Source organism: Opisthorchis viverrini (assembly GCF_000715545.1).
Source record: "Opisthorchis viverrini unplaced genomic scaffold opera_v5_10, whole genome shotgun sequence".
NCBI classification, from domain to species: Eukaryota; Metazoa; Platyhelminthes; class Trematoda; order Opisthorchiida; family Opisthorchiidae; genus Opisthorchis; species Opisthorchis viverrini.
The window spans coordinates 1,162,204-1,188,049 of record NW_008751666.1 but is presented as its reverse complement, the minus strand read 5'-3'; the positions used below and the strand labels follow the sequence as shown (position 1 = coordinate 1,188,049).

The following is a 25,846-nucleotide window of genomic DNA, read 5'->3' as shown; positions in this document are numbered from 1 at the left end:
ACCATATCGCGATCAGGTCGAAGTTTTTAGAAGTCACTGTGGGAGTTTCAGTGGTCAGTCTGAGAGTATCTCCCAAAGGTCACTGGAATTGGTTGATCCTGAAGGTAGAATCCGCTCATCATTGAACTGTTTGAATCAGTAGTATCAACCAGTGGCATGTTTTTCATCCATTTACATTTTCGGGCACAGGGCCACGAGAGCGAAAATTCTGCTTTTGGGCACTGACTGATCATCATCTCTCCTAAGCCACTAACTTCGAATTTTGAAATGCCCTGAACTCCTTAAATTTTTCACACGACCTGTGGGATTCTAGGACTGACAACCCAGCAACGCAGTTTTAGGCGAGCTTTTTGTCAATACTGTCGTAATGATGAACCCAGAGACGAATTCTTTTATTGTAGCTAGCTCGCAGATTATGATTACGATGACAAGTGAACGACTGTAACAAGTACGAACAAGCTTACTTTTGTATATTTGTTCCCAAATCCACGAAACTAATTTTCGAAACCACATCTCAGCTTGATTGTCTGCATCGTAAAATGGGTTGGTATTTGGCATAAATATCTCCACTCTGTTGGTGGATCATACAAACGGTGAATTTATGGGGTGACTCCATGGATACATCAACATTTTTTCCGTAGTTATTGACGTCTACCCTCAGTTATCAAATATCAAGCCATTCGAAAGGCATTTTCTTCAGATTGAGGAGAGAGTGGGGAGATAGCTTAGTTCATATCACGAGGGCATAATTTGACCGCAATGTAAGAATTGTCCATGAGGTTTAAAGCATTTCATGGGTTTATATGAAAAGATTGTGGAGGCGTCTGTGAAGTCTGGACCACTGAAACTCAAACGCTATAGAGCCTATCACCTGTCACAGTTCGTGTCTATATTCATTTGTGAGTTGTGTTTACGCTTTTCTGTAGCGGTGCATAATGTAAAGAAACTGGTGGCGCACGCAAAACTTGAAATGAATTCCTTGATTTATAAACAAAGTGGCTTTTGAAAATAGACATTTCGAAAGAGTGCTTCTCGAGCTGTCCTGTCAAGCCCGTACAATAGGGATTCGCGTTATCTAGTTTGCTAAACACCGAAGAGTGCAACGCAGATCGTTCATCCATTTGCTATGTCTTCCTTCTTTTACGGGACAATTACTTAGCATGTCATAGCCAAATCATCGATAGATCTCCAGAAAATAGACTTTCGTCACTCTCTCACCACACGGGATAATAAGCAGCTTTCCTCTATACCAAGAGATTATCATACAAACCTCTAAGCCTAAGTTTCTTATCAGTTATGTTCTATCAAACGGTGGGATTGTTTTTCCATCACACAAATCAAGGGAGGCAAGGCAAATTATTGGTTAGAAACACTTGCTATCGGTTAAACTTGGGTATACGAAATTATCAGCATACTGACGGTCATAACTCAAGGCTATTACTAGGGACAGAGGAGACCCTACAGTTAACTTTGTACCTCAGTTTACGCATTTAACCGGAATTGTAGATTTTCCTGCTTATAGCTTTGAATATTACAATAGTACTCAGTATTCTATTCGTTTACTAGACCGTGCCGCTGTATCCACAAAAGGGAGTAACGCGCTGGATTGTCATGCCTGCAGCGACGAACTATTATTTTCATCATTGTCGGTCGATGAATTGCGGTTGTAATATTATCAGGTTTTTTAGAAATCGTACGTAACTTATAAGAACGACAAATGACGTCCAATATAGAGGCGAACAGTTTACAGCCTTCGGTAAGGTTAGAATCAGACGCTTTTCAAGAATGTCAAAAAAGAAATCATTGTGGTTGGGTACCAAGAGAGAAAATCGTATGAGCGATTCACCTCAATCCATGCAATACATATCGATCTTGTATTTTTAAACCACCGGCGACTCTATGAAGTGCATGCCTTTCACTAGGCGCAAATTGTGCTCTGTGGTGCCAGCTGTCAAAACTCGAATACCAAAGACCATCAATTAGTTGCTAGTAGCTATTCTGACATGAATAGCCTTCGGTAGAACACATATCATGTGAGTGACTCACGAAGATGGCCTGACTGGGTTACCAAATATGTTTTACGGCGCTGTCTCACTAACTGGTCCAGTTCATGGAATGTCAGCTCAAAGATCATCATTAGCTAGTCTAGTAGTGTGGATCTAAGTATTGGCATGTGGTATACTCATAAAATAACTTTATTGGAATCATATTCATAACCAAGGATTATGCCCACACTCGGAATAATCATCTGTTGTTCTAAGCTCTTAATTAACTCCAGTGAAATCTTTGGCAGACTAGCAGGTTAATTTAGTAGTTTTTATTGTTTGAACCCTGTTTTTCGTGCACCCGATATACAGGTTGTACTGCAATTGGTCGAATGGATATCTCGTGTTGGACGTTGAACTCCGTTAGTGTATTTAAGGTCTTCATTGCTAATTCAGCATTCAAAAATTGTACAAGCCTGTATATGTCTTGTAACAGTGATGCATTACTGCAGAACCGTATTTAAGAACCTGGTTGGGTGGCTGGAAGGCTGTGCATTCTTTTTTATTGATTTTATATAAACCTCGCCCATTCTTAACATTCCACACGGTAAAAGTGTTATGTTCTGTTACTTTTTAATGTGTACTAAAATGACATTTCTTGTACATTATTCCCCTCGAAATGTGCGCTCACATTTTCTTTATTCATTTTTGAGCTTTACTGTCACTTCATCAGAAATACACTGACAGAAACGGATCTGAGTCACTGAGTTCAAAGAAGACTACAGCGACTCAGGAATATCGAACTACAGCGTATCATTAACCATACAAAATTTGTCAATTTATCTTGCTTACCTGTATATACCACCTAAGTTCGCTACTTGCAAATCAAAGAGTTCGAATAAACTTTGACTCAACTGTTACGGAGCTCGACATCACAAAAACACGGCGAATATAATGGCGCACTCGTTTCCCCAAAAGATCGATAATTTTCCACCCGTCCACTGATATTCCGGTAACTAGCAGGTCAATTGGAAGCAGGAACAGCCGGCGGATATCTAAAACCCAGTGGATGGATGATGTTTTTGCACTATGAGTCACATTCAGACATCATGGCTAAGCATACGGCCTTCGTGGGCGGTGAATTCAATAGTTTTGACTATTTGTGAGGCTTAACATTTTGAGAGGTGTTAGAACCTGACAGACGTGCCAGAAACCAAGTTGACTTTCATGACAAAAGTTAAGCAGGAATTTCTCCGGCACCTAGCATTGAGAAATCAGTATGCCATATAATTTGCTTGTCAAGGAAGACGTGCGCAGCCATTTGAAATGAAGACAAAATAAATGAGAAACGCATCGGTTTGATTGTTTTTTTCTAGTTTTTGAAGGGGAATCCCTAGAGCCAGTAAAACTCGAGTTGGTGACATTGTGGATAAGACGATATCGTGTAGCCCTGACACAATGTTCAAAGGTGTCTGGAGGTGGAAGATTCTTGTCATCAGCTGTCCTCCGGGCTTCGGTTTTCCTGCGACAAGTCTTCTCATTTTCCTTTCCTTATCATCTACAGGATTACTGGTAAAACTTGGCTGTGCGGTAGCTAGCGACAGTCACCTGCTACTGGTCCCTTTTCAGGATAACCTGTAGCTAGTAGCTTTTCCAAAAAAACTGGTGTGCAAATAAACACGTCGGTCCCAGTAGACAAGGTGCTATATTAAGGGATACTAATCATGCTTATAGCTCCAGAGTAGTTTTCGTTATCCAGCTACTTACGAGGTCCTAAAAAATTAGGAGTCAAAAACCTCTTGTAGTCATCCGTACATCTGACGAACATATCTGCGTCTGTGTGCATTTGTTACTGGTGTACGTCTGACAAGAGAGGTTTGGTTGGCAAATAGCCAGGTAGTCTGTCATAGCTTTTGATCTGGGCTCTCCAGTCCGATGTTTGTACAGTACTTAAGGAATGGCATCTATTGCCAGTGTAGTTTTGTCAATGATGATGACTTATCACATGCCGGCCTTCTTGGTAATAAGCTTCTTTTTGTCCCATGTTTGTTTCACCCACGACCTGTTAGGTCACTCCGTGATGAACTTGTGGAGAAACAGAAAGTCCGTATTCGAAATGCAGAAGCAAGTGGAGATGGACATTGCTACAACTGCGGTCGCTTGTTTATGGCCGTCTTTAACGCCCCCATTGAGTGTCCAATCTGTAGACACGAATTCTGTCGAATGTGTCTGGAGAAAACCGGGAGATCCAAGGAGCTGATTTGCAAATTTTGCCGTTTCGAAAGGTTCGTTAATTCACGTGAAAAAGTTTGAAGTTTTTGAGCGTTTAAATTTGAGTCTTTGCAATTCTTAAAAGCACCAAACCCATGGAGAAAACCCACATTTTTCTCAGAGTTCTGAAATACAGCTCTCCCTTTCATCAAAAATGCACTAGCTCAGTAATCGAAGCAAATGCCTTTGAACTGATACGGGGAGAATGACATGTCATCATGGTACATAGCTTATGATGCAAATTTTACCAGAGATAAATTTGGGGTATTGACACACTGTGAGGTTAACCAGGTCTAGTATTCCGAAACTAGCCAGTAACCATGTGGTATACGGTTGTTTGCATAGCATCAACATACTCCCAGCTGTTTGTGTGAAGAACCCGAAATTTCCAGTTTGGTTAATACTGTCGGTCTGTGGGCAAATATTTGAACAAGTACAAGTCAATTTCATCAAGCTATGATTTACTGGAAAAAGTGTTTAGCTTTTGCACATGTCCGGCAGTCCGTGTGATTTTCCGTGTTAAAGTTTCCTCAGATTACAATATATGGCTCACTCACTAAAATAAGCCACTGAAATGATGGTGTGGAACTGATGGCGCATAAATCCTAGCTTGTGGAGAAATAGCACAGCTCAGAAAACGTGAAGGCGCTTTCTAACTCCTTTAAACTGAGTGCCTGTCACCTACTAGTGTTCGGCAAGCACATTGATTAAGGCACAGTTGAAACTGTATACTTCGGAGACATGAGAGCACGTGGTTACAAATTCTAGTATTTTTAACTAACCTTGACTTGATAAAGTCTCCTCAGTGGATGCCAGTGAACAAACGGACGGCGTTCATTGGTTGTTGGCAAGACATTAAAAATACATCTCTGTCAAAAAGGCAAAAGGCTGCTCAGCTACTTTAAGTTTTCCAGTGTAGACTGGTTCAAACTATCAGTTTACTTAACCACTGATAGAAGGATGACAAGATGATAGCCATATATTAAAGCCAATGATACTTTTGGTTTGTTGATATCGGATTGTTTATCAGCATCACCATCATCATCATCATCATCATCATCATCATCATCATCACCATCGCCAGCGAAACGTCGGTGCTTAACACCGATTCATCACAGCTGTACATCGGATTATTCGACTCTACACAAAGTAAAGGAAACAGGATAACTACTTTCTGAGGGCGATAGCTCTGATGCATGAGTGCCACTGACCTTGTTATTAAGTCGTCTGTTAGGGTCATCTTACTGAGCCTTGTCCCGTCCCATGGTCCCTGTACAGGAAGACCGAAGCTTTTATAACCTAACCACCTACGGACTGTTTTCAATCCGCGAGTGAACAGCCAAGATGGTTCTGCGATGCAGACGGTTTACAACAGGTGTGACATTCATCTAAACCATATGTACTGCGTTACGCAAGAGCATAAAGTGTGAGTTGAAGATTCCTGACTCCTGATGCTGTCAGCTTGGTTTGGAGAGACATCGGACGTTTGGTACGATCTATCGGTTTTTCGGTAGTGTGTGACACACTTGCGCTAGCGGTCATCGGCCGAGCGGTGGGGATAGGCAGTTTGTAGCATTAACCTTTTTGCCCACATCTTCAATAAGGTGTCAGAATCCACCTTTGATTAAATATGGAATTACTGGCCACCAGAAGGTGACGTCTTACTGGTTTCATGTCCCCAGTCCAGTGGACGATTAACTTCACCATTTTATGCCCCGTAATAAAACTGCTGTAACTGTGAGAGCTCGTTGCAGGTTGTGTGGCCACTCCTCTTGTCTTTCTGTTATGGCTAAACCGTAGAAAACGACGGTTTAGCCAGTACAGCTCAACAGACAATTACAACACTTAACTCCGATCACCTTACCAAGCTGGCAGACTTCGGTCGAGAAAAAGTGATATTGATGGCAGTCCATTAAGTTTTTCTGACCATTCCTATTCTGCTTGAGGTTCTGCTTTAAGTGTGCTCTAAAGACCTTCGTACTAGTTCCGAATCAGCATTGATCATTTATGCATTCAAGCTATTGTTACTCTAAATGGTCTGCTTGAATCAGTGGAATTTGATGCTTTCGTCTTGCTTACGAATTGCTGTATACTTGGGTCGCAACTCGCTCTGCATAAAGAAAACCTAAGCAGAGTGCCTTGTGTGTCTGGACGGAATGTTTCATATCTCACTGAGGCTAGATATTAGCACTTTCCACAGGAAACCCCGCACATTTACTGCATAATTTCTTTGCCAATTCGTGCATCAAACGAATACTACCCAAAGAGTTTAGCATAACGACACGTGCTATCTTGGTATAGGCATCAATTGAACCAAGTGATATTAGGGTTCTTGCCTGTCATGCTGATACATCCATATTGGCTGAATGGGGTGTACAGTTACGCCAACAAATGCAGCATAGTAAAGTGCACTTTCCTAAAGAAAACTACTCACAAGGTTGCTGAAAACTCTTCACTTGTTTAAAGCCTGAACAAATGATCACTGTATTAATTCCAAGTCAGGGTTATTTCTTGTTTAGTTCTGACTAGAAGCAGAGTGGGGGGCGCGATATCTGGAGGAAACGTAAGCCCCTCAATTCTGGCTGCTTGTAGAGTGCACAAAAATGGTACACGGTCTAAAAAGGTAGTCTTGAAAAGCTGCGGCTTAGGTTTGTTAGTACCTTACAATGTCGGAATATCTCAAGGTGCATCTGGCAACTCAATTTACACCATTATCTACTTATTGTAGCACTATGAAAATCCATATGAGGACGTCTTCAGTCGCTATGTAAAGTACACGATCATGTGGGTATGCCCCCGTTGAGTTTCAGTTTGAACTTAAGTAAAACTAATTTTTGAAACGACATAAACTAAAAAGCACGTTGGTCGTAGTTTTATGGGACCTCTTGTTTATTTCCACCTGTCTGTGTCTTCTCTAACGAGCCGAAAGAGGATTTCCGGAGTCCAAGCAAGCAAGTTCATTATCAAGTACTTTACTGCCTTAGCAAGATGTCAATTCCCCACAAGAAGGAAAATGATTAGACCTGACGGTTTATTGGGGTGCTACTGAGTAGTAAGATTTTCCGTATTTTTCACCCACTGTTTTTCCTGACCCCTTCCTGTATCCAACACAAACGTTCAGTGAGGATTCACAAGACGGTTACTTAGACCGCTGCGTCTCGTAGCTAACCTTACTGGTTCTGTGCATATCTGTCTCTCACCGCTTATATCTGTCACTGTTATAACGGTGAGTTGAGTTAGGTTTTGCTTGAAATGTAACGCAGAAGCTCAAGACAGAATTTCAGCCCCATACCCACTTCTTCCAAAGCAATCACTCAACAGATGCTTAGTGTCTTTATGAATAGGACATAATCAAAGTTGTCCCATTCTGTACGTTTTTTGTCGACTCGACCGTTTGTTCACGCACATCTTGGTCTGTTACGGATCGCAGTATTTTGCGCCCTGTGTTCAGTCGTATTTTATGGCACGTTTTGCATCTGCCCACCACAATCTCCCAGTAATTCTTGCTGTTTACGTTTATCGGTAAATGTTGTCTTGAATTTCTCTCATAATCCGACTACTTCTAGCCAAATAAGCCGAGGAACGAAAATAGCGATTGAAAGTGGATCAGTCGGGATGAAGACAGTGAACTACTAAAAACGGAAAGTATGTAAGCTACCAATTAAACCACAGGAGAGAAGACAACGATGCACTACAGATGACGAACGGGCCTATCATAACCGAAAACAATCAACAGCACTAGCCATACATGGTGCGGCAGTCGAGCACAAAGAATACAGACCACGACGCAACACAGATAACAAACAGACCATTCAGACACAGATGCGATGATTTTAAATAGCTTGCCAGGTCGATCCAAAGGCTGCTCTTCGCGCACTGTGTGAACACAAACACAAAGGGAGGAACTATTCATTAAAAAGTGCAGTAATGGTGTCTTCTCGAATGTTGGTGAAATGTCTGCAGACCTATTGTCAAGCTCAGCGAACAGATCATTAGCCGAGTTATCAGTTACCAACTTACAAGGAAATTCTCAATCGTCTACTCCTTCCTAATAGCCTTTTGCTTGTCCCTGAAGCCGCTATATTGACTGTTATGACTGTCCCCTACAGCCCTGTGAGTGTCTGCTGTTTGTAGTTTCCACCTCACGCTGTAAGCGAAAAGAAATATTTTTTTGGACCAGAACCCAGGTCCCTACTGTCTATCCGCTGTTTGTCGGTGTCAGTACCGATACCTAATGCTACAAGTGGGGATTTCCCAATTGCTCCCCTCTCCAATTTCGAGTTTGTGTCAGGTCAAATAGCAGCAAAAGCTGGCTTTTTGGAACATTCATTCTTCAGGGAATCTCACAGAGAGCATTTCAAACGTACATTCTTGTATACAAATTTAGACTACCCAGAGAACCCTGAAAATCCTACAAAAAACACCCAACCGGCCATTCCACAATAACTTGAAAACGTTTTCACCATGCGAAGCTGAGACTTCTAGGCGAAAAGAGGCCATTTATTCCCTTGACTTGGTGATACTTTTTAGCTAATGTGTTTCTGGAGAGTGTTTTTTCCTGGTCGGTATCCAAGAGGGACGTTATGTTCATTTCAACTATATTGAAAGTTTGCGCTGTTCAGTATCAACCTTTTAAGTGCATCTCCCTTCATCATTTTGTTTCCAGCGTGTCTAGAGGACGTCTAGGGGTGTGGTTTACTGAGGAGCTGAAAAGGGCTCGTGCTGCTGGTAGGGTTCGTGGTGTCAGCGGACCAGAGGCCCTGCGTGCCTCACTGTTACGTATCAAACGTGAGTTTTGTTCTATTTTTGTCAATATCATTACATATATTTTTATATAGAATGTGCATTATATATATATATATATGACAAGGAAAATACATGGTGCACAATCATATTGCACAACTGAACACATCATTCTAATGAATACACGCCATAGGTTCCATTATGTCGTTACCAAACTGTTTGGCCTTCGGAGAGAAAATCCTCACGGGTTTCTACAAATGGATATCATCTTATATTTACGCAGCGCAATGCTAATGTTGGATAAATTGGTGGATATGATTTCGTGTCAGACATACTGTAAGGACAGGTGGAATTTTTTCGGCGTTCTTATTTCTGGATACGTTGAGCAGTTCACAGTTCCTTTTGCTTTGTTTTAACGGGGGAGTGTTTTAATTATCTCTACAGGCAGCGAGAGCGAAACAGGTTGGTTGCCTTATGCAATTAAAAGGAAGGTGATCGCGTTGCAAACCGCTGACAAAATGAGCGCTGGGGAACTAAGCGTAATCTTACTGAATCTCCCCAGAAACATGTTTGGTTACCAGACCGTCTCTTGATCTTTGGGTGGATTTACTCTGGGTTATAGCGGTGTTCCTTGGGCGGAAAATCCTGGGTAAAGTCCACGTTAAACCTCTTTATCCTCGTGTTTACACCTTCATGCAACAACTGTTTTATGTAAGCCCAAAGGTATATCGCTCCTCGTGCTAACTATTGCAGATTGGCAGATGAGGATACAGACATTGCATCTTCATGTTGGAATCACCAAATAGAAGGCTATTTAAAATGGTTGCAAAGTAATAATTTTGCTAGGTCACACTTTCCGCAATACGAATGTCCCATATGTGAATCAATTTAATGAGCTCAAGGCTGAAACATTTCCACAGAACTTCTAGGATTTTCATTTAGACACAAGCCTCACCAGCGCCTGGCTGTAGCTTTTGAGAAGGTCAGTTTGCCAAGATCTGATTTACAACCCCAAGGTCTTCTTGTTTGTACGCACTTTACTTGTGAAAAAGTCATCAGAAACCCCAAAAGTGCTTTACATTTCCACAGAACTTCTAGGATTTTCATTTAGACACAAGCCTCACCAGCGCCTGGCTGTAGCTTTTGAGAAGGTCAGTTTGCCAAGATCTGATTTACAACCCCAAGGTCTTCTTGTTTGTACGCACTTTACTTGTGAAAAAGTCATCAGAAACCCCCAAAAGTGTTTACTTACAAGTGTCCATATTTGTCGCATTTCATCAAACTATTCGGTTGATCTATATACCCTCTAGGGTGGTCTGAACTCATGGCTAAACGTACACTTAATACTGGTAATTAATCTCGGTCGTATTGACTGGTCCTGGCTTGCACAATCTACATGGGCACAATAACCACTATCAAGAGCTGCTCAGTAGGCACGACTCCATTCTCATCAAATACATTTCCTGTTATCCAATACTGAGAGCTACTCAAATGTTACGAACTTAATCACAGTTTTAACTGTTTTCACAAAGCATCGTTTTTTGTTCAGCATCTTTCTGAGCCCGAAGATTTTCAGCCGGTCGTTGGACGATACAGGAAACAGACCTCAATTACTGTGAAAGCTGTATGCAATCGTAGATGACTATGCTTTGTTGCTAAATACCGTCCTAAAAAGCTTGAATACGTATCGCGTATAAAACAATTTGTTCACCAAATAAAAACAACAAGATACCTTTGTGCGTAATGCCCAAGAAATCTGAACCAGTTCCGAGGTTGAAAGAGTTTGAAGTAATATGTCCTGGAAAAGACATGGTCATCAATTTGACCCATTAAAGGAAATAGCATCTTCGAGGATGGAGTTGCTCACTGATAAACACTGAGTAATAAGCTCTAAGAAACGAACTAAAAGTTTCACTGAAAAGCCAATAAACTTAAGTGTCCTACTGTGTTTTTCTGCACGTTTTTTTCACAGTAACAAACAGACACTGTAAAATGGTCCAGTAATTTCCAAACCAACCTTCCATCGGATGCAGAAACGGTGCCTTGAACTACTTGACCAGATATTAGTCGTCCGTTTCATCAGTGTTACACTCCTTTAAACCACCACTACGGTCGTAATGTCCCTATGATTCATTAGTAACTGGTTTGTACCCGAAGAAATTTCACACAGATCATGCTCTTGTTTTTGCATGGGTCCGCATTAGTCACTCACTGACCTGCAACAAAATCAGCACACAAGTAATGTTGAAAAGTACATAAATAGAATAAATTGGTGTAGTTGAGGCAGTTCAGATAGATATACTTTACGCAATCACATGAAACTTCTGTTGCATCGGCTAACAAGTAAATGAATCCTCACGAGCGCTCGTCGATTCAAGTAAATCGACATAGAATTGTTTCAGTGAACAGGTAAACTGAGTTCATTGAAATGCTTAAGCATGTTCACTCACCTGGTAGTCAGTATTGAAACCGAAGAAGATTATAATATTCTTAGAAAACAGACTGTCTAATAGAGTTATCACTGAATGAAGTACCGATGGTTGTATTTGGGCGTATTTGTCATCTTGTGGTAAAGTGTTTGATGACCCGTTTATATGGGATACGCCACGCAGATGCATATCAAGACACCCAGCTATTCAAGTCTTCATACCTTACGCATACGGTAGGGTTATCCTTTGTTGTTGAATAAAGTATCAAAGTAGCCTTAACTCGTAGAGTTAATTTTAAGCAAGCTGATGGTGACGGCAAGATATCTGTCTTTTCATATCACCGGTACCCACGGCGTTTCTACTGTCACGAAAAAATGGCACAGGTGGAATGTGACAAATTTCAGTGGGGATAGCAAATGCAAGCGTTAGTTTGCTGGTGCAGGATTAAATTGGACAACTGTTTCTAACTTTTCCGCTCCCTATTAGCCAATTTTCACGCCTGAGATTTTGCCATGCGTTTGTGGCAAGGTACAAACGTACACTAGTAAAGTGTAAGATACCGTTATCAGATTACCATCATTTGGAGTGACCCAGTCTCGTGTCACTGCCAGAAATAACCTCACCTTGGCCCCATCAGATAAAGAGAAACAAAAGGTAGTTGCATATTCTATCTGTCTCTGCATAGTGTGATCGGGATAATTTAACAGTGGAGTTTTCAGTACATATCTCAAACGAACTCGTGTGACAGCGCTTCCCGGGATTTAGCGAATATATTTCTTACCTCCGACGGCTCATTATTCTAAGTTTCCCATCGCAACATAACGACAAAGCCGCACGTATCATCTTAGACAACTTTTTACTATTTTGTTTCTGTATCAACATTTCTACCAAAACACCAAGTTGCGTGCTGAAAGGATGCTAAAAGCTTTTGGAGCCACTTCACATATCTGATCAATAACTCCATGTGAGCTAAACTAAACGTGAGTGGTGCTTATGCCACAGCAAATGGTTACTGAAGGTCATAGTTTTCCCGATCGTAACTGAAGCTGATCGATAATTTGCGCTCTCGAAGTATGCGGTTCGATAAATTGCTTGATACAACTGAAATAAAACGAACTGTATTCATGTTTAGTGGGTGAAAAAGCCACAAGGAAGCTAGATTAGGAGAAAGTTTACTTTATCAAAAATTTAAGCGAATATTTTCATGGGTGTTTTCCCAGATGGGATGCCGAACAAGCAAAAGATTTGGTTTCTGATCGAAACAACCGAGTAAAAAGCATTTCGAGTATAAAACATTCGTCAACCCGCACTTGAAATTTCATCATGGGACAAACGTCATCTCAGTTTAAGACCACAACATAATTCATTTGGCTGATTAGAATTTGCACGAAGCACCCAAGTAAGTCCTTATGTCATTATACATAAAATCAAAAGTTCAGGCAATAAATTCTCAGCAGTGTTAGAACTTGCGCTGCTGGCACAGTACAGGAGAACTGGAGGGACTTCAATGTATACAAAGCTCTATAGGAAGTTCCCATTGTTCAGGATTTCACCTATGTTTTAGCCTGACAAGCCTCACATCACACGCTCATAGAATACCTTTCCCTTTTATCGTTTGGCTGAACTGTTGAAAGGAATAGTATTTAAGCATAACAACAACTTGAACCTTCGAGACCGTTTAATTAGATCAGCGTTTGTCTCCGAAATCCTCGACTTTCAGGTTATCCTGTCTACAATCAACAGCGTGAGGTCGAAAAAATCATGATGGCGTAGTCAGAAGGAATTTATGCGCGTGAAAAGCTCATCTGCTTTTTAGATCAACTTACGAGAAGAGACTTTATTATACAATGTAGTTTGAGCCCAAAAAACCCTCTACAAACAGTGCACAAAACTCAACTAAATAGTTAGGGATGGGGTAAGACAGAATTTAATTCATCTGAATTTCATCAAGTAACACGATAGTTTCCGAGTGCCGTGTTGACCAAACCACAACTGATCAAAACTCAGCAAAAAGCTTTTTTTACGTACCTTATGGGAATCTGAATGCTATTTGTCGAGAAATCATAAAAAGGTATGTAACGGTTTTGTGTAACAGCGATTTGAAATTACCTTGAGGTGAAAGCAGAAAGCCGCAATCGTTTTCACATTATCTAATAGAATACAGTCAACCAAATAATCCGCTCGGCTGAGTAATCACGAGGTAATTAATACACCCACGATTAGTCGTTTGATTATGCGTGTCATGGCATGATAACTGAAGCCTGTCAACCTATTTACGTATGCTTGACAAGTTACATCAACGAGATTACATTCCAAAGTGATAGTTTGAAGTTACAAAATGAAGGAAGTTTACATGACAAATTAATACTGCGTATAAGTGCTGCAGCAATGGCCATGCCTCAAGAATAACAGTAAGCAGAGCCGTTGGACGTTATCTGGAGTGGGAATATCTCCTCTCTTGTTGAGCACACTGACATAACGTTACGCCCATAACGTAGAAGTGTTTTATATATTCGGTCTTATTCGGTCTTTCAAAGGAGTTTCCTACGTTTTGGTTTTCTTTCAGACAAGTGGGCCTGATCACATTTTGCAATTATTTTGCAATTGTTTTACAACCCCATACTATCCGACGTTTTTTAGTTACTTCATGGGGAAATTTTTAATGAATTAGCTCGTCTCGTTACAAAAACTAATAACAATAGGTGCTCTTGGTTAGACATCCTCTCACCTTGCAAGATAAATTATGAAAAGCAATAATTATTGAGCTGTAATAACACTTTGTTACCCAGGTCCCATGCCACCCAAAGTACGAGGACTGAGATACTGTAAGGTAACCTAGACCTGGACAGGAACAGTTGAGCTGACGGGGTCGGGTTCAAATCATAGACCTTTCGGTCCATAAGTCAGTGTCTCGACCCCTGAGCTCCCTCGCTCTTAAGTCACCCTTACAATGCGCCAGACGCTTCATATTCAGCCTTCTGCTAATGGAGACCCAAATCCTCTGCCAACATGCGTCCTTGGATTACGGAGCATTCTTCCAGGTTGTTCTTGCTTATGCTTTAGCTCTCAGTTCCATCCTCTGCAGTTGGTATGAAACTTTCAATAAGTCTGAATGCGCTTCCCACAGGACCCACCATGCCATTCAATGAAAGCCTCCTGGGCTGTTCATATTGGTGGCGTTGCTCCTCCTTTACTACGATTGATAGTACGGTCGCATATCTGCGTACACCGGAGCCGCTGATTGTGAGCACAATGTGAGCATGAGATTTTGCGCACTACTCGGGATGTAAATGACGTTTCTCCAGCCGTTGGTGTGGAGAAAGAATGTCGTGACGTCGATAGTGCAATAAAAAGCACATCACTTTCTCGCAATTTAGAAAGTTTATCACGGTTGAATCATATTTTTCTGAAGCAATATCCTTTTCCCTTCACACTAAGGCATCCGTGTCACATTTATTTGAACAGATATACTTTCATCATCATCATCACAATCGCAGAGAGGTTGAACAACTTCAGCGGAAATTGTCTCATTGGTTGCAGACGTCCGTGGTCACTGAATGCTGACGTAAGGATAGTCGTTGAGGGTAACCAGAAAAATAGATGGTTCGACATTTCAGTAACCCGTGTGAGTGACCTGGGTGCTGAAGTAGCCTAAGTCAGGTTCATTGCATTATGTTAGTGAACTAGCAATGAATACATAGCTTGGCAGCTAACGCAACCTCAAGCTTCGGTACGACTGGAGTAGAATGCTACCCAGCGCAGTTAAACACGATAACGAGTACATTGATTGTTTAGGTTTCTAAAATGAAACTTTGAATCATGCGTGAGTCTGACGATCTCGAGTATCAAACATAAAAATTCGGTCCTAACTTTTGCGATACTATGAGATACTATGCGATACTATGTGAGACAAATTACACGGCAAACCTCAACTGTCTATGTCCGTGGTGTTTGGCAAATGATCAGTGAAATTACATTGAAACAAACGAGGGTTGACAAATGAGTTTTATGTGGCAGACCGTAAACTTTTTCTTTGATCTAAATTCCACTCAGCATTATGTTTTACTGAAAACTGGAAGCAATAGATTGCTTTTGTCTTTGATTAGAGGTGCAGTCCAGTATTCCCACAAAATGCTTCTGATTCAAACCAAACTGTTATAAGTTGCACTAAATTCTAAATTTCAACAATATCAAAGCTGTACCGGCTGTACCCTGAAGCCTGTAAACTCTCATAAAAGAGTATGATACCTCTGGTATAAGGTATGTCTGAGAAGAAAAGTTGGTTTTAGATTGTAGTTCGTTAGCCTATCCTGTGGAATTCATTTGTGGTGTTTCACCAAGGAAGAGAATCCACCACCATCTGGTTTATCCGACAACCATATCTTCAAGGTTCGCCTAATGTGGTGATAAACTTGTGCGCATGATTAGGAGTTCTTGATTTCCACCTATCCTCCAGATTGATACAGTAGTGACCCAGTTACCGGTCTCCACTGTTTGACTGTTTCACAGAATAGCCCACAGGTACTTTATTCGTGAGATTTTCAGGACACACTTGTCCATTTAAGCCGATTCTTCTAGTCTGGCCATACGCAGATTCGATACATTGTTTGGCATTCATCTCTATACAAGTTAAAAATCGAATTTGTGAGACTGTAATTAAAGAGAACCCGTCGTCAACTGACGTATCAGCTTCCCAAATTACTTGGTTAATATGTTCTATTTCTATTCATCCATGAAGAATATGCCGGGTACCTGATACATTAAGAAGTTAAAAGTCTATTCAACAAGCGGAGTTCATTTTATGTAGATGTGTACGCCATGCCAGCTGAAATTTTCAAGTCAAATTTTCAGAGCTGGAATTTTCTAGCTACTGTAAAACTTAGAAACTTTATTGAGATATCCGTTGAACTAAGAAATAACTTGTAGTGTGTCCTCTTTCGGTTTTTGAAATTAGAAGTGTACTTGTTTGGAAATGCCAATTGCCTCAACAAGAACACAGAGCGATACAGACGACTAACTGCTGTTAAAATAGATTTAAATAGCATAATGAACAGCTAAGATATATTGTCGAATTAGAAGCAAGAAAATGTGGTCAGTTGGGTGTCAGTGATACCCACGCTGCGTTTAAATGGATGCTATAAGTTGGCCTGGAAAGTCATTGAGCAAATGGGTCGATCGGTTCTCGTTTCATTACCAATGCAGACTCAAAACGTGGACAAATCGTTCTTGAAGGCATAATACAGGATTTTGCGATCGTATTGTGCCAACTTCGGTTGTAGTCAAGCGACGCCGCTGGATCGATACTGAAAGTAAATTAGATACTCGGCAGATGACGTGAAATGATTCATCTGAAATGCTCACGTGGCTGGTACCAAAAGTGTGACGCAACCAAGTTTCTGGCTCAGTCATTGAGTCTAGTAATATTCCAGCAAGAGCGTGCTCAGTTATTTTCTTAGGAAGTTGGTGTGTCGTGCGCTCTACCTATCCCGCTGAACAGCAGTAGAAGGAACATACACCTATATTCTGGGTAAGGATCCACTTTTTGGCTTTGTGGTTTGAGTTGATTAAGAACGCAGTGTTACAGCTGGAAAGATGCGTCGTGGGGATTGAAGGAAGTGGAGACTGACTGTCTGACAACAGGCTGCTCTTATAGGGTTTTGACAGACGGCTTGATGGTTGGTAGCTCTGAGAAGTGTGCTTCACTTCAGAGGTCAGTGTATCCGCAGAGTGGATTCGTCCTACTCGGTTTATTATAGTGTAAATCCGGGCTCGTTTCTGCCTGTGGCACAACACTATGGGAGTTTGCGCCCCGTCCCATTAATGTAGGGTTTCTGTAGGCAAATTTCTGAAACGAACCCCTGGATGGTCTGAATAGTTTAACGTCATTTTCGGTTCCATAAGCAAACTGAATGGAGGGGTTTGTCTGATATAAGTTGCTTGGAAAAGGGCCTACTTCTAAGCCTTTTGATACAAACGTTAAATTTTCACCCGCGTACCGCTGATAAAAGTCTTATATCCCCACTCAGTCGATCAAGCACGCGTTTACCAAGCTGATCATTGACCCACCATACAACCTCACAGCATCCATTTGGATACGACTGATATCCTATGATGTCCCTTTGTCAATATGTTCTTGTTTTCAGTAACTAATCTTGACTGCTTGTTTCATTAGTTATCTCTTTTTTAAACATTAGATATCTAGTGACCTGACAACGACATCCTGAAAACATTAATGTTCGTCACTCCGTTTTTGTTAGAACGTGTTTGCGCCAAATTCTTTCACATACGCTTTTGTTATCATGTGTAAGTCAAGCGTTTTAAATTGCTTTTCCACTTTGAACACGATCTCAGATGCCAATTCATTGAATACTTTGTTGAATGCCGACGGGCTTATGCTTTTTGTCTTTTTCTTCAAAGCACCATATCAGTAGTGCTTGCCCCAGCCCTCATTCTTTCCATGTTCGCATATTTTGATGGAGACCATTCAGGATTTTTTCATCCACGCAGTAAGCTATCCTCTGAGGTCGTGGAACGACGCCTGGAAGAACTGCTGTTTAGACGTAGGCATTTTGAAAGCACTTTGGCCACGTGCGTGGCAGCAGAAGACTCAAAAAGCAGCAGTGATCTTCTTCAAAGTGTCGCTGAGAGAAAACCTACTGATAGCCACGGCGACTTAAAGCATAATTTGAGAGATAATATCCTTGCGTAGCAAAAATGGTAGGCTTTTACAGCGGATTGAGTCTGAATAATAAATCTAAACATATTTTGATGGCGCCTGGAAGCAACTGGTGGCTACTCATCTGAGCTACTGACATACAGCAAAAACCTTGAAAAAAATTCCCCGCCCAGAGGAACATGTGGTTTCCACCCCAAAACCATTTACCACCAAAACAGAACTAAACCATCATATAAAGGGGATCAGAAGCCAATCAACGGTAGTTTGTAAGAATAAAAACGTTTGATTCTACATCAATCTAGGAATTTTTAGACAGCGCCTTAGCTTACATGCGCTGAAACGGGAACTGTTCACAAGTTTTCATGCTTATCGGGCGTTTCAGTTTGATGAAACAGCTTTTGCAGTGCGAATAGTTATTCTGATCGTTATCCACCACTCCTGAAACACCGACTGAAACGGTTTAAAGTTATGTCTGTGACAGGATTGATTTGTTTGCTCTATTGGGAATAACGCAACTGAATCAAAACATGGAAAACGAGTATAATTGCGTGACTAGGCTCTTATCGATATTATTACTATTATATTATATAAAACTGACAGTCCACATAAAAGTGACAACAGCAGTAGCATTGACGAACCAACAAAGGGATGTGTATGTATGATACAATCCCAACCTAATTTTAGTGTCTCCCGGCCATCCTAGATAAGACAATACGACTGCGTAAAGATTTTCATCTTTCACATATCTCGTCTAATACATCAATGCCCCTGGCCTGTTCAAAAACCCCTCTGTAAAGCAATAGTTATCAAGCACTCTCGACCCAACATGCGCTTCTTCCTGTGTACACCAATGAAGATTATAAGGAGTTGCTTTCCAGCTCTATATACTAACTACTGATTGGTATCACAATACTGAGTTGACTAGAAGCATTTGCCCATTACTCACAACAGTGAGTTAATCTGGGGCGAGTATTACACCTGTTCACATTACTGCTCATGACACAAGAACTTGTCTGAGCCTGTGCAGACATACCCTATTCTGTGGCATGGACTAACCTTCACTCTCTTTCTGCATGTATCCGTAATGACATCTAACTGAGCCCAAGAAGGTGTGGAGCATGTGGCTCCGCATCATAAAACAAATTTACTTGGGGCATCGCAGTAGACATACACTGTGAGGAACTAACCATTTTGGAATGAGCTCTAGAGTTTGGTCCTCCAGGCTTCAATCGATTAGTCGAGCCAAAAATCGCTCAGTGTGATTCCCGATTCTCCTGCCCCCACCCTTCGGTGTGGATCAAACAGAATAATTGTGCCAAAACAGGAGGACAAGTGTTCAAACGGAGCAATGCGCATGTGAAAACGATACTGTTGTATAGTTAGATTGGATGTTTACCTATATACCGACTGTGTGGAACGACTTACGTGTATGCAAGTGAAGTCGTTTCACACACTATCGACCGGGTATTCTGATCAAAATGTCATGTGCGGTGCAAGAGAAAAGAAGCTGCAGTGACTAACCGTTGATGGTATATCACATGCTCGCAGACAATCCTAAGGTAGAATTTGAGGCCGATAGTGATGTGCTCCAACGCAGTGGCAACTGAGATATTTTGAAGCTTTTCGCAGTATTGAATGGGTGCCCTGAAAGACTCATCCACAGGTGAATTTCGACAATCTAAACCAACGGTAACAACTGCGTGAACCACCATAATCGGGGGTGATAAATAAGAAAAGTCGAGTACTGACTTACCAAATTTAAACCACCGAATAGGAACGTGAATCATCAGAGTTCTCTGATGTTGGCCATCTTACAGCTTTTTCTATGCGTAGAACCCTGCGTTTACAGTGAGCCTCCACATTCACCGAAATAAAACATAAAACATAGGTAGTATACGTGAGAAATAGTGGACAGAAAGCTGGGTTGACAAGCAAAGCTAATGTCGTGCGGTCAGGACAGCAACAGTCAGATGCAGCTCTTCGAGAAAATTTTGTGTAAGAGAGCCTTGCTGACTGAAGTTGACCAACAAACATTTAGTTCCTTCTTCGTTAATTTCCGGATCGATTCGGTAACCGGCTTGCAGCGTGAGTAATTCATCTACCTTCCTAAGACCATCTGATGCACCTCGGCATTGCTCACCCGGATGTATCCACCATACCTGACCGATGTTCCGGCGACACCAATGTTCAAACACGGACACTTTCCTACATCCTGTGCAAGTAGATGCTACGTCTCTAATCCACAAAGTAGCATGGATCACACCATCTCAGTATAAACTGACCTTGACAGACAAACAAGTGTCACGTCGGCACCGCAGGTGTCGGAGATTGGTAAAAGTTAGCCTGGCCTTCCCAATTCGAGAAATAATCTCATCTACAGCCAGTCCACCGGAAATTATACAGCTGCCCGTGTAACCAAATGTTTCTGGAAATTATAAGCTGCCCGTGTAACCAAATGTTTCTACCACGTCGACTGGCTCGCTTGCAAGCATCAGGTTTGCTCCAACCCCAATTCGACATACAATACTGTTATCAAAGGCTGCAACGTAAATCAAATCGTTTGAGATTATCGAGTTATTATTTGGTTTGTTTTCCTTGGCGAATGTTCAGACACGAAATAATGGCTGAGGGTTGGTAGATGGGTTGGTCGCACTGTATAGTTTGATGGGTGGGGATGGCATGTTAAGCGAGGAGCTGCAAGGGCAAATGATACTTGCCGGTTGACCCGGCTGAAGAAGGGTGTTCAGTTGAGGTACCCCACCTTGAACCTTTGACTGATATGCAAGGCAGTGGGAGGATGTAGGATTTTGCTTGGGGACCCTGCCCCTAGTGCTTAGCTCAAAAGTCTTAACCACAATATAGCAGTTGTAAGGTCATTTTCTGTGGACCCTACTGGAGCCAATGACTCACAGTCTGGTCCACTTGGTTGCAGGAGGCCGGTCTGGCCCGATGTCGCAGGGAGTAAGGCATTAGTGAATCGCTCATAATGGGGCTGCTTACAGCAGGCACCTTTTGAGCAGCACCAGACTCTTTGGTATTTCAACCGTATCGAATAATGCATAGATTGTCACGATCAACCGTTGGGCGACCGGAGTTTGAGCAGCACAGACTCTTTGGTATTTCAACCGTATCGAATAATGCATAGATTGTCACGATCAACCGTTGGGCGACCGGAGTGCGTGGTTTTTAGCACAGACCTTTTCTAACTCCCTCCCTCCTCAGGGGAACGCAGCATCACCGCTTCCATGAATATTAACATGCGAGTTGCTAGTGTAGAACGCCTTACTGTCTTCACACTCTTAATGCAGAGGACAGCAAGAATTTATCTGCAGACCACCCTTTAATACCATTCCTTGCAATAGGGAAATTAGCTTTTCTGCGTTAGGCTGTTCCTCACTGGCTTCCCTGGCATGACTAAACCTCTAGAAACAAAGTTCCAGCCAATATATCCCTCAGGATTATTGCAGCTCTAAAGCCCAACCATACGACAAAGTGACAGTTTTAGGCCGGGAAGGGACGGCTACAATCGAATGTTTTTCAGAAAAGTAAAAATATACCATTAAACCAGCTCTTGCTACGCATAAATTCACCTATTTACAACCTGGAAAGGAAAACAGCGCTCATGCATTTTCCCATCTTTAAAATTCATACCAGGGCCACCTTGACAAGTATTTCTTGATACTGGGACGCATTTATTATATGCACCACTGATTACAAAACACACTGATTGGTGAGCAACCAGTGCAAATCTAAAAACTTAATTGGGCGATTGGGACAACGCGCAGATCAATGGTACGGCGAGAATAAAAGAATAATCGATATGCAAGCGCGACTCTAGCAATCTGAGTTGATATGAGGTTTAAAATTCCTATAACTGCAACCGTATTCATAATCCTTTCAAACCACTACCAGAAGACAGTTCGTCCAAGGATTGTGAGCGCGATGACGATCTGGCGTGCCTGCGATTAATATCGGGAGTCACCCTGGTCCCTCTGGTGTTAAAGTCCACTCACTGTAAATCGAAAAACAATACTATTGACCGCCCATTAAGTAGCTGCTGATCTGTTCGTCGGGCTTGGGGTCCACTAACAATGTCTTCCTTCCTTTTAAGTCAGCTGCCAAGCTCGGTTAACAGATCAACATTTACCCGTTCCGCTGCCACCGAATACAATTAAGCTAACAATATTCCCACACTCCCAGGCATCACTATTAACATACCACCTGACGGCCATCTTACTTACACGAAAAATCCTGTTCGATTCGGTCCCGCTTTCTCGCGGGACCGACTGGATAGCCAGGAGGTCAAGCTGGATTGGTAACTGGTAACCAGAGAGGAACTGGTCACTGTACTTGATTTCAGAGTACTGTTTACTTTTGACGACACGATCCAGGTGACGCCTCTGAATTCACCCAAATCAGTATATGGAAGAGGCCGGTGGGGCTCACTTCTAAGGATTATGGCAGTTACTGCAGACGAAAGCTGGCTTGGTAAGCTCACATCGAATTCAGTTTCATGACAACGTTCGCATGAAAACCATGACCCAGTTTGTTTTTGCTAACTTTTCCCACCTGTTTCCGACGAAGATTGACCTGAGCCTACTTCAGGGAAACATGCAGTCCACCCAGTGTAATACAGGCTGACTTGATCAAGTAAAGACTTCGCTATTCCCAAAAGGGGTCACTGTCACAATTGCGCATCAGTGAAAAGTTGTATCCTAATTGAGACACACGAACATCACTATCAATGAGGCTAAGACAACTTTTTTCTTGGTCGATCGGCTGTAAGCTTCAAACCGGGTTGGGTGTGGCTAGCTGGCAAGCCCACTATGACGAATATTCATTTAGTGACCTAAACACCTGTCAAACAGCTTCATATTCGTTTGACTGTGAAACCTATGCCGCCTGGTTTACCTAAACCGTGGATTAATGGGGTCACTCTTTGAACCCTGAGAGTTCACTCATCAGTGTTGGTCTTCAGGCCTTTGTCCGTTGCTTGCATCTGGCATCATGATACCCGGGGCATGCCCATCGCTCCTGGATCTCCACACAGTAAATAGATTTCTACACAGGTAAGATCATGTTTCCAGACATTTTCGCTAGAATGTTTAGCATGTGTTGACCAAGTTAACGTAGCTTCCGCAACCTAACTATGCCGCCATTTAGACCCTGCACCACGGGGGACGAAAGTTGCAGCTTCTGCTGTATTGTGTCTGTTGTAGTATGTCCCAGCTTAGCAGTAAGCAAAATGTTCCACGGATACAAAGTTCACGCAACAGCTAATCTGAAATATATGGGAAGTTCTGGCAATTTTTCTAAGTATTGGTAGATCGGGTAAGCTGATAAGCCGCATATCGGTTGACGATTGATATGTCCACCAAGCTTGGCATTTGGTTTGAAAACAATTGTTCACCATCCAAGAAGACATCGTCAATGCTGACTGATGATATCTTCTTGCATTGTGACGAAATACTTTCAAGCCAACTGCGGAGCCGGGCGAACAGATCAACTACCACCTAATCAGAAGCCAGATAATTACTGTTGAAGGGAAGTGAAGAAAAGTGGGGAATGTGACTGTATCTGGTGTACTTCCACATGTCATAGCAACGCGAAGCGTTCATTATTCTCTCCAAAGATAATGGGAGTTCATGCTGCACTAATGGTGAAAAATTCCTCACAAATATCGCAGTATGCGGAAAAGCGAATCTTTCTTGGCATGCCACATTTTTTCAGAGAAGACTAACTGAAGTGATAAAGAGAGAAATATCTGGTAGACCTAATAGTCTGGTTTAGGTGATATATCGTTCTTCCGATAGAATTAAGTGTTCAAGGAGTTTTATTATCCATTTCTTTCCGTAGTCTGCCATCCGAATTGTAACTCACCAGAAGCTTTGTGGTTGATCATGACAGTGCAGTTAATTCATTACTATCAAGGCACTTGCAGAAAAACATTCGATGGAACTGAATTGTCAAAGCTTCCTAATAAAGTTTTACATATTGTATTGTTGGCTGGTTGCGTCACGTTTTTCATCTAATAACCAGGTCTCATTTTGCGCCAGATACCTAGGAAAGAAGTTCCAACTATGTTTATGTGTACATATGTTTTCTACCACAGACCGTTTCCTTACAGAGGGGGTTGCTGGCCTGGACGTTAGAGAGACAAAAACACTCGTTTGATGTCACCAGAGAAAATTCGGAATGCAAGCTTCAAGATCATCCTAAGACATTCATTCACACCGACTGACCGTAATGAAGAGTGATACCTAACAAGTCTCGCTTTTCCCTGGAAATAAGCCCACATATACGAAAATCCTTTAATTATGCTGGCACAACTCAGTGGTCTGAATATGACTGTTTTGGGGGTGACATACACGACATATCTAAACTTGGTACAATTTGGAATAATCAGAAAACCCCACAGGCTTTCAAGAGACCGTTTTAGTGTGTAACCTTGTTACTCTGCAGTTGCCAGTAGTCAAGACATAAAGCCACTAAAGGTGACGTACGATGGGTAAAATGCCCTAAACAATACGTTTCAGGATAGTGCTAATTTCTCTTGTCAGCATTTCTGGTTCTGGTTACACGAACCACACCTAGCATATAAATTTCACTCGCATGTCTGTCCAGTACAGTAGCAACTGGAATAAATATAGAATGCCAGTGCTGGTTGGTCGACGGTTGTGAAGGCACACGTTTGTCTGACTATTCTCACAGTGCTATCGGAAACGCAAACCCAATTCGATCGAAATGAAAGGCTGACATGGCAACTTTCAAGCGATAGGCATGGTTTTTATTTCGAAGTGAAGTTTTTAAATCGAGAAAAAACTGCTTTCCAAATTACGTTTATTTTAAGAAGCATTACATAAACTGAAGTAAATCTAACAGTGGGACCACGCGCTTCGGTATTCAAAGGTCGTTTTCGATGCACTTCCCCAGAGGATTCTGGGATATGAGATCAGAATTTCAACTGGTTATACATTGTTTGCTGAAACTGAACCATAACAAAGCGGCATGTTTACACATCCTGGCACAGGCACACTGATTATCGTCGAAGCTCTCTGCTTACTTCACACTGTAAGTTAATTAATATATGAAGATTTAAGCCCAAGTTTCATCAGTATGTTTAGGAACAATGTACAGTATTCAACTGTAAGCGAATTATCCTACAGAATGAGTGTTAAAAGCTCCAAACATTTACTTCCTGGTTGCAGTCTGAGTTTGGCCGGTCTGCACCATCAACCTCTCAAGCCCTTTGAAATAAACCGGAGTATTTTCAACAACATGGTGATTCTGTTTGAGTTTTCTGAGGAGTTTCTTACTGCTTTCCTTGTAAACGCATCGGTTATGAGCTATATGGGATGTGACAGGCTGTCAGCTGTAACAACCGCGTACTCGTCGTCTCGGGTTCCGATCCAGGAAGACGGCAATGACCAGCGCAGCTAAGTTTGCTGGTACTGGCTTTCACACTTCGCTGCCAAGTCATTGTTTTACCGCCTCTGGATCTCTTCCACCCTTCACCGACCTACGAGGAAGTCGGTCGACTGGCGTACGCAACATGTGGCCAAGCCAGAGCAACCTATGCAGTGTGATCAGTTCATCTATCGAGGGTGAGTTATTTCTCCCGAATACCATTCGACGTACTTCAGAATTGCTGATCCGGTGTTCCCACCAGATTCGGGCAATGCTCCGAAGACATCATAGGTCAAACACTGAAAGTCTTTTGACGTCCTCGGCGCGCAGCGGCC

At 42.0% G+C, this 25,846-nt stretch overlaps 1 protein-coding gene across 1 annotated transcript in view; it reads left to right on the top strand.

Annotated features, from left to right (window-relative positions):
• Positions 1–25,846, top strand: part of T265_00960 (hypothetical protein) — a gene marked incomplete at both ends in the record, with an annotated part of 91,224 nt that overhangs the window by 13,675 nt on the left and 51,703 nt on the right. The window contains 2 exons of the mRNA XM_009164875.1: positions 4,055–4,270; positions 8,923–9,044. Coding sequence (XP_009163139.1) covers positions 4,055–4,270; positions 8,923–9,044 — 338 coding nt within the window. The remainder of the gene's footprint in view (positions 1–4,054; positions 4,271–8,922; positions 9,045–25,846) is intronic.